The 15,385-nt window shown below is 44.1% G+C and overlaps 5 protein-coding genes across 5 annotated transcripts; 3 read left to right on the plus strand and 2 right to left on the minus strand.

Moving 5' to 3' along the window:
- Positions 1-1,024: 1,024 nt before the first annotated feature.
- Positions 1,025-3,418, plus strand: Bfra_011707 (putative vhs domain-containing protein; the record flags this gene model as incomplete). The annotated part of the gene is made up of 5 exons (XM_037342033.1): positions 1,025-1,095; positions 1,148-1,280; positions 1,335-1,619; positions 1,668-2,469; positions 2,517-3,418. The coding sequence occupies 5 exons, from the start codon at positions 1,025-1,027 to the stop codon at positions 3,416-3,418; spliced, it is 2,193 nt and encodes a 730-aa protein (XP_037188113.1).
- A 960-nt stretch (positions 3,419-4,378) lies between these two features.
- Bfra_011708 (putative elongation factor tu gtp binding domain-containing protein) lies at positions 4,379-7,057 on the plus strand (the record flags this gene model as incomplete). The annotated part of the gene is made up of 5 exons (XM_037342034.1): positions 4,379-4,475; positions 4,546-4,752; positions 4,917-5,594; positions 5,641-5,799; positions 5,847-7,057. The coding sequence occupies 5 exons, from the start codon at positions 4,379-4,381 to the stop codon at positions 7,055-7,057; spliced, it is 2,352 nt and encodes a 783-aa protein (XP_037188114.1).
- Positions 7,058-7,676: 619 nt separating this feature from the next.
- On the minus strand, positions 7,677-9,356 carry Bfra_011709 (putative glutamyl-trna amidotransferase subunit protein; the record flags this gene model as incomplete). Its single annotated transcript, XM_037342035.1, has 3 exons — positions 7,677-8,761; positions 8,828-8,929; positions 9,206-9,356. 3 exons carry the CDS (start codon positions 9,354-9,356, stop codon positions 7,677-7,679), a joined length of 1,338 nt encoding a protein of 445 aa, XP_037188115.1.
- Positions 9,357-9,757: 401 nt separating this feature from the next.
- Positions 9,758-11,641, plus strand: Bfra_011710 (putative c6 zinc finger domain protein; the record flags this gene model as incomplete). Its single annotated transcript, XM_037342036.1, has 2 exons — positions 9,758-9,849; positions 10,084-11,641. The coding sequence occupies 2 exons, from the start codon at positions 9,758-9,760 to the stop codon at positions 11,639-11,641; spliced, it is 1,650 nt and encodes a 549-aa protein (XP_037188116.1).
- Positions 11,642-12,153: 512 nt separating this feature from the next.
- On the minus strand, positions 12,154-14,399 carry Bfra_011711 (putative glucose-regulated protein; the record flags this gene model as incomplete). The annotated part of the gene is made up of 5 exons (XM_037342037.1): positions 12,154-12,339; positions 12,394-12,748; positions 12,806-13,939; positions 13,999-14,194; positions 14,258-14,399. 5 exons carry the CDS (start codon positions 14,397-14,399, stop codon positions 12,154-12,156), a joined length of 2,013 nt encoding a protein of 670 aa, XP_037188117.1.
- Positions 14,400-15,385: the final 986 nt, after the last annotated feature.

The raw sequence follows: 15,385 nt of genomic DNA on the forward strand, positions 1-15,385 counted from the left end.
GATGCGTTTATCGAGTCGGGAAAAGGTATTGTCGTTACTTGTTGTCTTTATTGTTGCTTTGCGCCACATGCATTCTTCGAAGGCTTGAATTCCTTATGCATCAAGTATGGAGGAGATCCGTGGACTTTTAGTAGAGTACGGATGGTTGTAATTCGTAGGTACCTACGTAGGTATGGTATAATCTTTATCGATAGTGGGCGGTGAGAGAGATTTGTTACTAAGTATAGTCCGTTTAGGAATGGATATAGGTGGTGTCCACGGTGGTAGTAAGTTGGGTTGGAGAATGAGTGCGTTCTCTTGATATCTTCTTTCCTAGACGCATAGAATATGAATAATTGACAATATTTCTATCGCGATGCCAAGACAGAGAGAGAGTATGTGGATGTAGTCATTAATATAGCACGAATCACCTGTATACCTTGAACTGTCGAACGGTGATTTGAATGATGTCTACTAGGTATTCGATAGGTACCAGGTCTCCCTAGTATGTGTGTGTGTGTTTGCCGCATGGAAATTGGATCATATTCAACGTGAACCTATCAACACACAATAAATTCACCCTCATGATGCTCAGCACGTGCCATAAAATGCCCATAGTAAGCACTTCTTGGACATACAAGAGCTATCTAGCTTTCTTAGTCATTTGTTTTAGAGCCACCCCCACCCCCATTGATTCAATCGTCACATTTACCAGCTTCGCATAACATCAACTTTACAATCAACCTCCCTCAATACACCGTACAAACATCCTCTTTACTGCAAACCCCTACGTGCATACTACGTATCGACCTACTTCATAAAGATCTAATTTAATCTCATTCCGCGTCAAATATTGGAGTATTCTATCGGAGAAAGGAACAGGGAACGAAAAGGCTGAGCCCTCACAAAACCATTTACCACTTCGTCATTTCGAAGCAGCTTTTTCTACAAATCACGAATACCTGACTATCAAATCCATAACACTTATCTCCGTCCGAAACCCAAGATTCGAGCATATCAATAATTTCTTTTCAAAGTCGCCAAGATGATGGCAGGATGGTTCGCATCCAACTCTGCTTTGGATGAGCAGATTGAAAAAGCTACCAACTCTTCCTTGTTAGTCTTGAATTCCATCGAGAAGAGGGGGAACACTGCTAACATCAATCAGAGAGGATATCGCACTCAACCTCGAGATTTCCGATGTGATCCGCTCCAAAACTGTACGCGCAAATGAAGCTATGCGATCACTGAAAAGGCGCATAGGCAACAAGAATCCCAACTTTCAACTCAGTGCACTAAATGTATAAACGACTAGGCTCCATTCATTGATGACTCTTTACTAATTCTGCTTACAGCTCACGGATACCTGCGTCAAAAATGGCGGTTCGCACTTCCTTGTCGAAATTGCATCGCGAGAGTTTATGGATAATTTGGTTTCACTTCTCAAGGCATATGGCGGGGCTGCAGTCAATGACGACGTCAAGAACAAAATATTGGAGCTTATTCAGAGCTGGGCTACAGCGACCGAGGGTCGCAGCGAACTGTCCTACATTGGAGAGACATATAGAGCTCTACAAAGAGAGGGGTTCCGATTTCCTCCTAAGACTGATGTCGCAAGTAGTATGCTGGATAGTAGTGCTGTGAGTAGATCATTGCTCCCTATTAGAATTTTATTGACCTGTTACAAGCCACCAGAATGGATAGACTCGGACGTTTGTATGCGATGTCGAACATCATTTAGTTTCACAAATCGAAAGCACCATTGCCGAAATTGTGGCAATGTTTTCGATCAACAATGCTCAAGCAAAACCTTACCCCTTCCCCATCTTGGTATTCTACAACCTGTTAGAGTAGATGATGGTTGTTACATAAAACTTACCGACAAATCTTCCAAGGCTCCTACATTTACCAATGAACGATCTCCTACGCACGCATCCCACCACAAACACAAATCAAACGCATCGATGCAACCTCGAGACGCCCGGGTGGATGACGGTTTTGATGAAGATCTCAAGCGAGCTTTGGCAATGAGTCTGGAGGAGGTCAATGGTCACTCGGGGGCTGGCTATGTTCCACAATCGAAACTTCAGCCTGTGCCAGAATCCCGCGAACCCCCAAGTAAAGGAGTTATAACAGACGCAGGCAAGTCTGGAGAGGAAGAAGATGACGATTTAAAAGCTGCGATTGCAGCATCGCTGGCCGATATGGAAGAACAGAAGAAAAAGCATACAGCTACCATCAAGGAGCAGTCCTCCACCATTAATTCGAACAACTCTTCCACAGGCCCCTTCAGTCTCCCAAAGAACGATTATGAGCTCACCCCTGTTGAGGCAGAGAACATCAATCTCTTCTCCACCCTCGTAGATAGACTACAGACCCAGCCGCCAGGGACAATTCTACGAGAGCCTCAAATCCAAGAGCTTTACGATAGCATTGGTACTCTTCGTCCAAAATTGGCCCGCACCTACGGAGAGACAATGAGCAAACATGGTTCGTAGTTATATAGCATTACATGTACTCTAGCTAACATTTCATAGATGCTCTACTTGATTTGCACGCCAAGCTTTCTACCGTTGTACGGTATTACGATCGTATGCTTGAGGAACGTTTGTCAAACACGTATAATCAACACAACATTGGGGGTTATAATCTTCCCCAGCAGGCTGCTGGACCTAGCATGTATCCTTCTATTTCTTCCAATGTACCTAATGGAAGTGGAGGGGCAGAAAGCTTTTATACGGGCAATTCTCAACGAGAACCTTACGCACCGCCTCAATCCACATATTCCTACCCTACCGGCCAACAACAACACCCTGCATACAACAAAGGGTCTTCTGTTTCCGATATCAATTATCCTACACTAGACCAGCGTAATGAGAACTATTCCCAGCCACCAGGGCATCAAATTCAACGTCAACATACTGGTAACTGGCAAACGAGTGAAATTGCTCCTCAATACTCGGCTCCACCAGCCCCTTTTTCACCCCAACAGCAACACCAGCCCCCCATCCAAGCTCAAACACCTCAAGGTGTTCCATCTCAACCTCCTGCAAATTTTGCCCCATCGGAGCCAATTAACAAAACATCTACGGATCCCAATGCAGCGGCTTACTACGGAACTCCAGCTTCTCATCAAACCCAACCAGCACAGGATCAGTCAAAACAACAGTATTCAGTCCAGTCACCTCCTCAGTACCCGCATGCACCATCGCCTCAACAATTTACCCATCAACCACCAAACCCACAAGAGCCATCGTATCCTACTCCTCAACAGCAACCCCCATACTGGCAATCACAGCAACAGGCTCCAGTGCCTCAACAATCATGGCCTGCGCCTCCTGTATCGAGTTATAACGGATACTCTCAAGAATCGTTCCCTTCTGCTCCACAAAATGTTCCGCAGGCTAAGGTGGTGGAAGAAAGTCTCATAGATCTTTGAGTTCATTCAAAGAAGCGAGGCGTTTTTTGGGTGCGAGTTGCGTCTATACATTTCTCAGTGTCTCAGTCGGCGGAGTTCATTTCGAGGCTGGAGTTAAAAGATATCATGGAATCGAATGAATTTACGGACGTCATATTCCCGGAGGAAATTGTATACTTATACTGATAGTGCAATGAAAACTGTCTTTAATTTGTGATTACAGATATTGTCCAATTCACCCATAAATACTTGATATGTTCATGACGTTGAAGGGAGGGAACCATGTGGATGTTCTTCTTAGTGCTACAGTGAAATGTCTGACTTTTCTGAGATTTATCGTCTTTGACTGTATAGAGTTCATTGGTAATAAGCAGGTCTCTATGTCTGTCTATTACTATTATGTGCTAAGCTTTCTTGGTACCTGTCTACCTGCTGGGTAGTAAGTATCTAGTTGAGTGTATCGTACGCCACTCTATGTTCCATCTTGAACTCTAAGACAATATACGCCATCCATACCTACCTTGATGACGCTAACTTGATTAGTTCTGACATGGTATGGACAGATATCCATATCCCTACGTAGTATCGGTCGCCTGCCTACCAAGGTCTGATTTGGGTTCGAATGGCTTGAAGCTAAAATCTAATTGACATCCGAAACATAATACTAGCACAAATAGATGTGCTCTTCTTACCTATTTCGGATGTTGATAGCTCAGAGCCCGAGCTTTCTTTCTTGATCTAAGGGTGACTAATCAAGCCCCTCGTACTACTAGCTTCATCAATGACGATATTGAACCCCACGGTCATTGGAAACCTTTACTGTAATTTAATTTCCATCTCATACATAAAAACTCGATCACCACAAACATTTCCCTCAAGTTCTTCTCAATAACTCCATACTACTCACCGACACGCAAATTATTATATCACATTTACAATCATATAGGTCGAATACATATAATTCTCGATATCCATTACAAGATGTCTCGCCACAAGTTTGTCAAAGCAATGGCTCTCGATTACGATGACGCAGATGACATTTATGAAGAAGATTACGATGAGGAGGAAGCTGGGCAAGGTACGAATGATGTTCTTTTTGCATATTTTCGACTGCCTCTTCGCAGACATTGGCTAATCCGCAGTATAAGAATTGAGCGAAGAGGATCAAGAGCAAATGCGAGAAGGAACAATCAAAGTACGCGAAATCTTACCGGCCGATTCGACCAATTTCACGGATAAGCAAATACAAGAAGCCTTGTGGCATTATTATTACGATATAGAAAAGTCAGTCACATACTTGCTCGGTACTTTAACGCCTAAAGTTCCCAAGAAAGCTGCTGGAAAGAAAGGTTCTGGTGAGTCGATTTCATTACGTCTTCAAAGTTTTTTTTTCTTCTGTGTTTTATCTTTTTTTTGTCGCATAACAAACACGTGCATTATTTGGACCGGAGGTGGGTTCCTCGTCTTACCCTTTTGTTGCCCTTCTTTTCAATGTAACTCTAGCTAATATTGTTGATAGATGTCTACAATGGAGATTATTCTTCCCCAATACATGCCACAACTTCGTCTGCCAAAGACTTCTTTGCTGATACGCTATGGTTCAAAATACCTCCTGAACGTCTCGCAAAATTCACACCTCCACCACGATTCCCAGGCGGGCTTTTGGGAGGTTCCTCTGGAGGTGCCTCTGGAGGTGCTCCAAAGATGTCAAAGTTACAGGCTTTAGCGGCGGCACGGAAAAAGAAGGCACAAGAGCAGCAGAGTTCGTCCTTGGAGGTCGAAAAGCCTATGGCCAATCTCTCTCTAGACCAAGCTGGGGGTGGAAGCGCAACGGAGCCGCACGATGATAAGTCTACACCAAGTAGCAGCGACTCTTTATCCAAAGATACGAAACATGGAGGATTTCCATTAAGGAAACGCAAAGATTCCAACCCGCACGAAAAGGTCCCTAAGCCGCAACCAAGCTCCAGGGGCTATAAGACAGAGATTGAGCCCGCAGTTGAAGAATCTTCTCCTGTCTACCAGGCTAGCCCATCTGCTTTCGCTAGCACCATGTTTCAAACTGCAAGCGCAAGTCCGAGACGCCCTTTGGAGAACAATTTTACCATGCCGTACACCTCAGAAGTCCTAAGCATGCCAGCTAACCCCTTTTCAGGACCTAGTCCAGACGACGTTGTAATAGCAGCGCAGTCGAAAGGTTCGGTACTTTCTGCGACGTCAAAGAAATGAAACTAATCATATAGTAGCCGCTGGTAAAGGAAAAAAGGGATCGGCAAAGGGACCAGCAAAAGTAGAGGTGCCAACTGATGTTGAAACACATAGAATTAAGAGCAAAGATTTAGATGTTTTAGCAGAATTCGAGAAAGCCAAAAGTAAAAATGCTGCGAACTTTGTAGTTATAGGTATATTAATATTATCAAGTCTTCGCTCCACTTTCTAACCTTGACAGGTCATGTTGACGCTGGAAAAAGTACTTTGATGGGTCGTCTGCTTTACGACCTAAAAGTTGTAGATCAGAGAACAGTAGACCGTTATCGTAAGGAGGCAGAAGCAATGGGCAAATCTTCATTCGCTCTTGCCTGGGTTCTGGACCAAGGAACGGAAGAACGTAGCAGGGGAGTAACAATCGATATTGCGATGAACAAGTTCGAAACCGAAAAGACAGCATTCACAATTCTTGATGCTCCTGGTCATCGCGATTTTATTCCGAATATGATTGCTGGAGCAAGTCAAGCAGACTTCGCTGTGTTAGTAATTGACGCCAGTGTAGGATCTTTTGAGTCGGGATTAAAGGGACAGACGAAAGAACACGCATTATTGGCTCGAAGTATGGGTGTTCAACGAATCATTATAGCAGTCAACAAATTAGATACTGTCGGTTGGTCGCAAGAACGTTTCGATGAAATCTCACAACAAGTTTCTGCTTTCCTTACAGCAGCTGGATTCCAAGAACAGAACATCAAATTTATACCTTGTTCTGGCCTTCATGGTGATAATATCGCCAGAAAATCAACAGAACAAGCAGCGGCTTGGTATACGGGACCAACTCTTGTAGAGGAACTCGAGCATTCTGAACCAGTAGCCAGAGCTCTGACCAAACCCCTTCGCTTAACCATCGGCGATATCTTCCGCGGCGGCGTACAAAATCCTTTGAGTATATCCGGACGTATCGAAGCTGGCTCTCTTCAAGTGGGCGATCAACTATTAGCACAACCTAGCAACGAAAAATGTTTCATCAAAAGCCTCGAAATGGATAACGAACCCGTTGATTGGGCAGTCGCGGGCCAAATCATCACAATCCATCTTAGCGATATCGATCAAGCTCATCTCAAAATCGGCGATGTCCTTTGCACACCCAGTCAACCGATTAGTGTTATTAAAACGTTCACAGCCAAGGTTCTGGCATTTGAATTCTTGACCCCAATGCAAGTTGATGTTCATAGGGGACGCATGCATACGGCGGGTAGGATTAAGGAGTTGGTGGCGGTGTTGGATAAGGGGACGGGGAAGACGATGGGGAAGAAGAAACCGAGGATTGTGAAGCCGGCGCAGGTGGCGAGGGTGCTGGTTGAGTTGGAGGTTCCCGTGCCGCTGGAGGCACCCGGCAGGGTTATCTTGAGGTGTGATGGGGTGACGGTTGCGGCGGGGTTGTTGGAGTAGATGGGTAGATGGATGGTGGGGGAGGGGGAAAGGGGTGGAGGGGTGGGGAGAAGGGAAGAGAATAATAAGCACATGGGTTGAGAATTGGATTGGCTATATATGTCCCTTATGGCGTGGGAGGAGGGGATTAATATCAATTCTTTTTATGTTTTTATGTAAAATCTTGGGCATATACACGATAATACGAGAGAGAATGAAATATAAATTGCTCATTCCTTGTTCCTTATTCGCTACTGATATTGATATTAATCTATGAACACCCATTCATATATGTGTAATTGTACATCTCTACTCGTCTTACAGTATTCGTTTTCATTTCCATATTCCAAATTTCATATTCGACAAATATACTTGCTCATTACTCACATTGGCATGTTATCCCTTTATTTCATTTAAATTCTACAAGTAGGTAGGGTAGGTGTGAGTATCCAGAATCCACCTTTTTTCGGACATCAATCTATAATCACGAATGAGCCCACACTCCACTTCTCCGAGATTAATCTCACGCATGCGTGCTGTAGATTCTACATTGCTGGATATTATCATATCATATCGCATCACATCACATCATCTCATAGCCGCGCAGGAAAATACTAAATTAATCTAGCGCGCTCTCTCCCTAGACAGGTAAATTTATTTTCCAACCACCCTCACTCATAAGCGGTTCCGCGATACGTTTAGCGAGGTGCAAAAGATGTTGATCGCAAAATGGAGCTGCGATAAGTGATAGACCGATGGGCATGTTGTTGGGACTGATGAATGCGGGGATATTGAGGACGGGCATGTGGGTTGACTTTTGGGGTTGGAGGGTGTGAGTGGGGTTTGTTGATGTAATAAGATGCGGATGGGGATGGGGAGGGGGAGGGAGATGAGTGTAGGGAGGGAGCATGAAATATACGCACTGTCCAGAAGAAATTGAATACCGAACTTCCCATATCGTGCAGACCGAGAGGTGCTTCGTCTGGGACGCTGGGAGCGAGAATTGCGTCGTATTGGGAGAGGATGGAAGAAGTGAAGGTTTTTCGGATAAGGGCGAAGTATTCGAGAGCTTGGAAATATTCTTGTGGAGTGTGGGATGGGGTTTCGACAAGAGCGCGGATTTCGGGGTGGAGTTTTGATTTATCCGTGTTGTATTCTTGGCGGAAGGATGATTGCGCTTCGGTTTCGTAGATGGTGTTGAAGTTTTGGGTGAGGATTTTGAAATTGGTGTATTCTGGGGGAAAGGGACTTGATCAATTTTGATACCACGGTTGTGGAGAATGGTGAAGGCGGAATTCATAGCGGTGATGGTGCCGGGGCCGGCTTGATCCCACATTGGAGTTTGCATGAATGCTATTTGTATTTCTTTTAAGGGTATGGTCTTGTGAGGGTGTGCGTCTTTGAGGCAAAGGACATCAGCAAGTAGTCGGAGATCCTCGATAGAGCGAGCAAAGAAACCGAATGTATCGAGAGAGATTGAGCAGATCTTTTGGCCTTCGAGAGAAATTGCATTGTATGTTGGTTTCATGGCAAAAACACCGGTGTACGATGCTGGGCGGACAAGACTCCCGCCCGTTTGGGTCCCAATACTGAGAGGGACTTGAAAGTCGGCGACTGCTGCTGCTGAGCCTGTAGATGATCCGCCTGGAGTGCGGGTTACATTGTGGGGGTTGGTAGTTTTGGGACCGCTGTTGAGCCAGGTGAGTTCTGGTGTGGTGGTTTTACCTGGGATGGGAAATTATCTATCGTAGAAGTATAACAGTATAGCACTGTATGTGTAGCTGCACGAACCAAAGATAAGAGCTCCAGCATTCCTGAGTATGGAAACTGCAGATGAATCAAGAGTCGGTTGATTTCCCTGGTATAATGAGCAACCAAACTCTGTAGGCATATCTACATGCATGTCAATAAGTGGGAGCTTGGCAAAAGAAATTTGAACCACCCAACTTTCGTGTTAATGGAATCTTTGATCGCGATCGCGAGACCGTGGAGCGGACCCCGCTGTGTGGGAGGGACTCTATCCAGTGCTCGTGCTTGTCTGAGTATCTGTTGTGCATCTGAGGTGGATGAAAATCAATATATTGGGACTGCGAATAGTATTACCCTCTCCTCGCCATCTACCTTTGACCAGGTATCACAATGGTAAGTTTTAGACGAAGCAAAACTAACCCATACATGCCCATGCTTTTACAATATCATTCCTCTGGTCGATGCGATGTAGAAGAGACCGCGCATAGTCCTCAACGCTGACAACATTATCCTTGAGTAGAGAAAGAATTTGGGTAGCACTCAAAAGACACAACTCTTCTTGTCCCGGCATTGTGTATTGATGTTTGGATGTTTGAGATGAAGCTGGCTAATGAGAAATACCTAGCATGAGTTGAATGGAATGAGAGGGGGCTATATCACGGGCTTTCAATTCAGCCAATTACAATGATTGAAAAAGAGAATTCACGTGAAAGGAGCATAGAAATGTCTTGTTGCATATCTGATTATCAGCAACCGACATGGATAAAATTGGCAGTTAGCATGGATGTTAAATAATGATGATACGATTGGTTAAGATGACTAAACTGGCTATAATCCTCCTTGCATAGCTTTAGACGGCGCAATTACAATCCTTCCAAATATTAGTCTTCTCTCCCCTTTTTGTTACATTCAACGCAACATATTCGACGGTGCCCAATTTTGGTGCATCTTCCTTTGAGCATAAAATGCATTATGGCTGATCATATATCGTCTGAACCTCCTCAAAAAGAGAAGAGGTCTCGGTCTAAATTCAAAAAATCTAGAGGTGCATGCCTCACTTGCAAGTATGTATCTTACATTCACCGTCTTCCTCAACACCATAATTTTCATTTCTTACTTGGATTATCATGATGAGCAACATTGGTCCGTGTTACTGAGCGGCCTCAAGAACCGCATCATGGCGACTACCAATTGCACTATGTGTACCTCTGATCTCTATTTCCCCCCTCTTTCTGTTTTTGCAGTTGCAATCCTCCCAGCACAATCTCGAGGGGAAGTTAGCTAACTCAAAACTTAAGAATCCGACACATAAAGTGTGACGAAGGTAAACCAAAATGCGTAAAATGCAGCAGTACCGGTCGAATCTGCGAATATCACAATCCTCAAGATGAAGCTATTGTGCTCTCGCAAAACCACGCGCAGAGTCGCGTCACCATTGTCCCAGGACCCGGTTCTACTCGCAGTAGTAAAGAACATCGATACTTTGATCAATTTCGTCACAGAACTATGTATGGATTGATGGGTGTTAACCAAGATTCCGAATTTTGGCGTTCAATGATATTACAACTCAGTGAAGCTTATCCTGCGGTTCTTCATGCTGTAATTGCCATTTCGGCGTTACATGAACATATATCTAGACCTTCTGCTGCCACCGAGCGAGTGTATCTTCAGCAATATAATAAATCGATTCGACACATTCGTTCCCTTGAATCTGATAACAAAATACAAGTAACATTAGCTTGTTGCATAATATTTGTCTGTTTGGAAAATGCACGAGGTAATCATGAAAGAGCACTGGAACATCTGGAGAATGGATTGCGGGTATACAATGTATGGGCACTACAAGATGTTCGGCCAGCAGTGAAACAAGCCCAGGAGAAGATTCTGGAAATAATTACCCGATTTGACGTCCAAGCGACTTCATTCTGGGATTCTCGCAAACCACTTTTAGTTCCCGATAGCAATTCCAAAGAGCCCGAATGCGGAGATCGATTCCCCAGTCTCCACGCCGCAAGCATCGCACAGCAATTCTACGAACTCCGCATTTTCTACGTTCTCACAGCCGTTTCTCCAAAGACATCTCGTCACGAGCGTCCCGCTACTTTCGAAGCCATGTTTCCACATCGAACTAAACTTCTCCACTCCTTTAATATCGGTATGTTGAATTGGAAACGTGCTTTCGATGGCCTATGCCATGCGGACGCTCACAAGTGGAGTGCTTCAGAAATCCATCGAAGTCTTCTCCTCCAACTCCATTACCAATCGCTCTCTCTCGTCGTCGATCTCCGCGCAAATTCAAGAGTAGAAACAGATCTGTTACCTGCATCCGAAACCCAACGTTTCCAAGCTATTATAGATATTTCCCGCTCTGTGATCATGCATGCAACATCGACGTATAATGACAACTTCCTAACAGCAGATGGAGGAGTTATCGCTCCATTGTATTTTATAGCTATGTCGGCTCCAAATCAACATTTGTATGAACAGGCGATAGAGCTTCTGAAAATGGTGAAGAAAAAAGAGGGATTTTGGCAAGCGTCGGCGGTTCTAAAAGTTGCGGAAAAGGTGGCTGAAAGGAGGAGGGAAGGAACAGGGGACCACTTACATGGTGGTGTACTGGAGTTGGCGGAGTTGGCAAACGTTAAATTTAGGACTGAGTTGTTTCCAGAGAACGAGGGGCTGGTGGAGGGAGAAGCGGGGTTGGCTTATAGATTAGAGAGGGATAGGAAATTTGAAGATAGCCGGCTGGCTGATTCTGGGTTTGTCCAAGAAATAGAAAAGGAGATTCGAATGCCGATAGTTAGTTGTGGAGAACTTCCGTTTGGAGATGATGGACTTTGGGAAGCCCTCTTGTAGATCTTGTTGATCATAGGGTCCCAGGCAAAGATAGATGGACCTTGGGAGGGGGCAATTAACAGATGTGAGTCCTTCGGATAGGTAGGTAATATATATTCAATAATGAAATCTCTGGATCCATTCTCTCTCTCTCTCTATCTCACGACTTAAGGTTTAGCATACTCCAACTTGACTTGAAGTCAACTACCAAGTGGCACAATGCGATGTCAGATGATATCATCAAGATTAAGATCAAGTCAAAATTACGGTAAGAGCAAAGGAAAACAAAACACATGAGAACACACACACATTCACACTCTCACATGAAGTTAAAATGTCAAAATATCTTAAATACTCAATTCTTTTTGTATGAATGACGCCCCCAATGGATTACAATGCATAGCTTTAAAGCTTTCTTTTATTTCGCCTACATGTAGCTTCCCTTTAACTCAGGTCCATCCATCTGAACCAATCAAAGAAAAAAATCATCATAAAAGTGTAGTATATCAATTCCGTGTCTAGACTTTAACTAACTACAACTCATCGTGGCCCTCTGGCTCATCATCACCACCTGGTCCACCAGCGCCACTGTACAATTTGCTGGTGATTGGGTAGGCGACGTTGGAGAGTTTCTCCTTTTGTTCTTCGAAGTCCTCGGCGACTGCGGTGGCAGCGTTCTCCTCGAGCCATTCAGTGGCTTCCTTGACGGCATCCAAAATCTAGAGGTATCATTAGTATGATATAAATTGCGAGTGAAATGATGAATAACTTACGGTCTCCTTGTCATCCTCGTCGATCTTGCCACCAAGACCCTCATCATCGTTGACTTGGTTCTTCAAGCTAAAAGCGTAGTTCTCAAGACCGTTACGGGCCTCAATGCGTTCCTTGGTAGCTTTGTCCTCATCGGCGTACTTCTCAGCTTCTTGAACCATACGGTCAATTTCTTCTTGAGTAAGACGTCCCTTGTCGTTGGTGATGGTGATAGACTCGGACTTTCCAGTACCCTTGTCACCAGCGGTAACCTTCAAGATTCCGTTGGCATCAAGCTCAAAGGAAACCTCGATTTGTGGGACACCACGTGGAGCTGGTGGGATACCAGTCAACTCGAATTTACCGAGGTTGTTGTTACTAAGAATTTCGTTAGAATCGTGTATTTCTGAAATGTTTAGATGAGCTAAAACTTACTCCTTGGTCATGGTACGTTCTCCCTCGTAGACTTGAATCAAAACAACTGGTTGGTTGTCGGCGGCAGTAGAGAAGATTTGAGATTTACGGGTTGGGATGACAGTGTTTCTTGGGATCAACTTGGTCATGACACCGCCAGTGGTCTCAATACCAAGGGTCAATGGGTTGACGTCCATGAGAACAATATCCTCAGTACCTTCCTCTCCGGACAAGACACCACCTTGAACAGCGGCACCGAAAGCGACAGCCTCATCAGGGTTAATACCCTTGCTGGCCTTCTTACCTCCGAAGTACTCCTCAATGAGTTCTTGAACCTTTGGAATACGGGTAGAACCTCCGACCAAAACGATGTCATCGACTTCACCCTTCTTGACCTTAGCGTCCTTGAGGACTTGTTCAACAGGCTTGAGGGTCTTCTTGAAAAGATCCATGTTAAGCTCCTCGAACTTAGCTCTGGTGAGAGTCTCGGAGAAGTCGTTGCCATTGTGGAAAGCTTCAATTTCGATACGAGTGGTCTTTTGGGAAGACAAAGTACGCTTAGCCTTCTCAGCCTCACGCTTAAGTTTACCCATAGTCTTGAGATCCTTGGTGATATCGACACTGTTCTCCTTGTTGTACTTCTTGGCGAAGTAGTTGATGACTCTTTGATCGAAATCTTCTCCTCCCAAGTGAGTGTCACCGGCAGTAGAAAGAACCTCGAAGACACCGTGATCAATGGAGAGAAGGGAAACATCAAAAGTTCCTCCACCAAGATCGTAGACGATGATTTGACGTTCACCTCCAGTCTTGTCCAAACCGTAAGCAATAGCTGCGGCGGTAGGTTCATTGACGATACGGAGGACGTTCAAGCCGGCAATGATACCAGCATCCTTAGTAGCTTGTCTTTGGTTGTCGTTGAAGTAGGCTGGAACAGTGACAACGGCGTGGGTAACAGTCTTTCCGAGATAAGATTCGGCGACTTCCTTCATCTTTCCGAGAATCATGGCGGAAACCTCCTCAGGAGTGAAGGTCTTCTTTGATCCCTGGTATTCAACTTGTACGGAAGGCTTGCCATCCTTTTGGACAACATCGAATGGGAAATGCTTCATGTCACCTTGAACATCCTTGTCGTTAAACTTGCGACCGATCATACGTCTGAAAAGGACACCTGTCAGTTTTGAAAACTAGTGAATCAGATGCAATTGAGAACTTACTTGACATCGAAAACAGTGTTCTTTGGGTTGGCAGCAGCCTGGTTCTTGGCTGCATCTCCAACTAATCTTTCTTCGTCGGTGAAGGCGACATATGAGGGTGTAATTCTGTGTCCTTGATCGTTTACCAAAATCTCAACTTTTCCCTTTTGCATCACACCGACGCAAGAGTAAGTAGTTCCGAGATCGATACCAATAACTAAATGGTAGAATTGTCAGTAAGAGATATTCTTTTTGGGGGCAAAGCATTGCAAAAGCTTACCTGTGCCATAAGATTCTTGCAGAGGGTCCTGATCGGACTGTGCATGTGCTGTTTGGAAGAGAGCGAGGGGAGAGAATAAGAGTACAAGGTAGAAAAGTGCAGACAACCCTACAAAGAGGGAAGATCTGTTTCCACTGGCCATGATGATATGTTTACCAAGATGGTTTTTGGGAAAGAGTGTGTGTTGTAAAGAAGAAATCTATTCTTGAATGTAGAAAGTAAAAAGGAAAAGGTCAACAGGTGGGAAGAAGTCGACTTTATTAAAGCTTTCTTGATGAAATGGAAATCTGTCCCAAATGAACTTTTGAATTTGATGATTGGTTCGGTTAGGTGATAGGCATGGGAAATAGTTAATCCGAGTCACTTATCGCAGATAATGGAAGAAGCTTGTAGAAAAGGACACACTTGCAGCTTCTAAAGAACAACTTTAAATAACCTCCGCAGGTAAGAATCATTTATTATTCATCATGCAACTCAATTGAGTGAATGAAATAGATGAATATGGATTGCAAAGTGTATCAGCTGCGGCAAGGCATTGACATGGTGGCGATCTGTCTTCTACTAATCGTCAAAATCATGTTAGCCACCTAGGTTGTTAGGTAAGGAAAAGTAAAAAGACACATAGTTATAGTTATAAGTATGTTTATAAGTATGTATACAATAGGTGTATAACACAGTACATACACATCTATGTATATGAGGCGAGGACACTTTACATCGGTAGTTGAGGACACTTTGAATAGGTAGTTGAGGACATTTCACATACTCATTTCACATTACCTGGCATAATACTACCAACATACAAAATTAGATTCGCAAAAGCATAGTGCATTTATATGACTACGTGTTATCAAAGGAAGGTTTTTTGGTGATGTTTGCTTAGCAGTAGGTATCGCTGGCCTTATATCAGTGCATGACATTACCATGACACTACTCAGTAGATGAGATCGAGGCTAAATCGATTGCATTCAGCTTACATTTCCTCTTGTATGAGACACCCATTAATTGCCTAGTCACTATCATTAGTCAGTTTCAAGGGGCTATGAAGACATATGAAGACAAGCAGTACCATCTAGAAATTTCTACCAAATGTCTAGAGTTGTTGATCTATCTACATACATCGTTGTG

Source organism: Botrytis fragariae (assembly GCF_013461495.1).
Source record: "Botrytis fragariae strain BVB16 chromosome Unknown tig00000251, whole genome shotgun sequence".
Taxonomy (NCBI): domain Eukaryota; kingdom Fungi; phylum Ascomycota; class Leotiomycetes; order Helotiales; family Sclerotiniaceae; genus Botrytis; species Botrytis fragariae.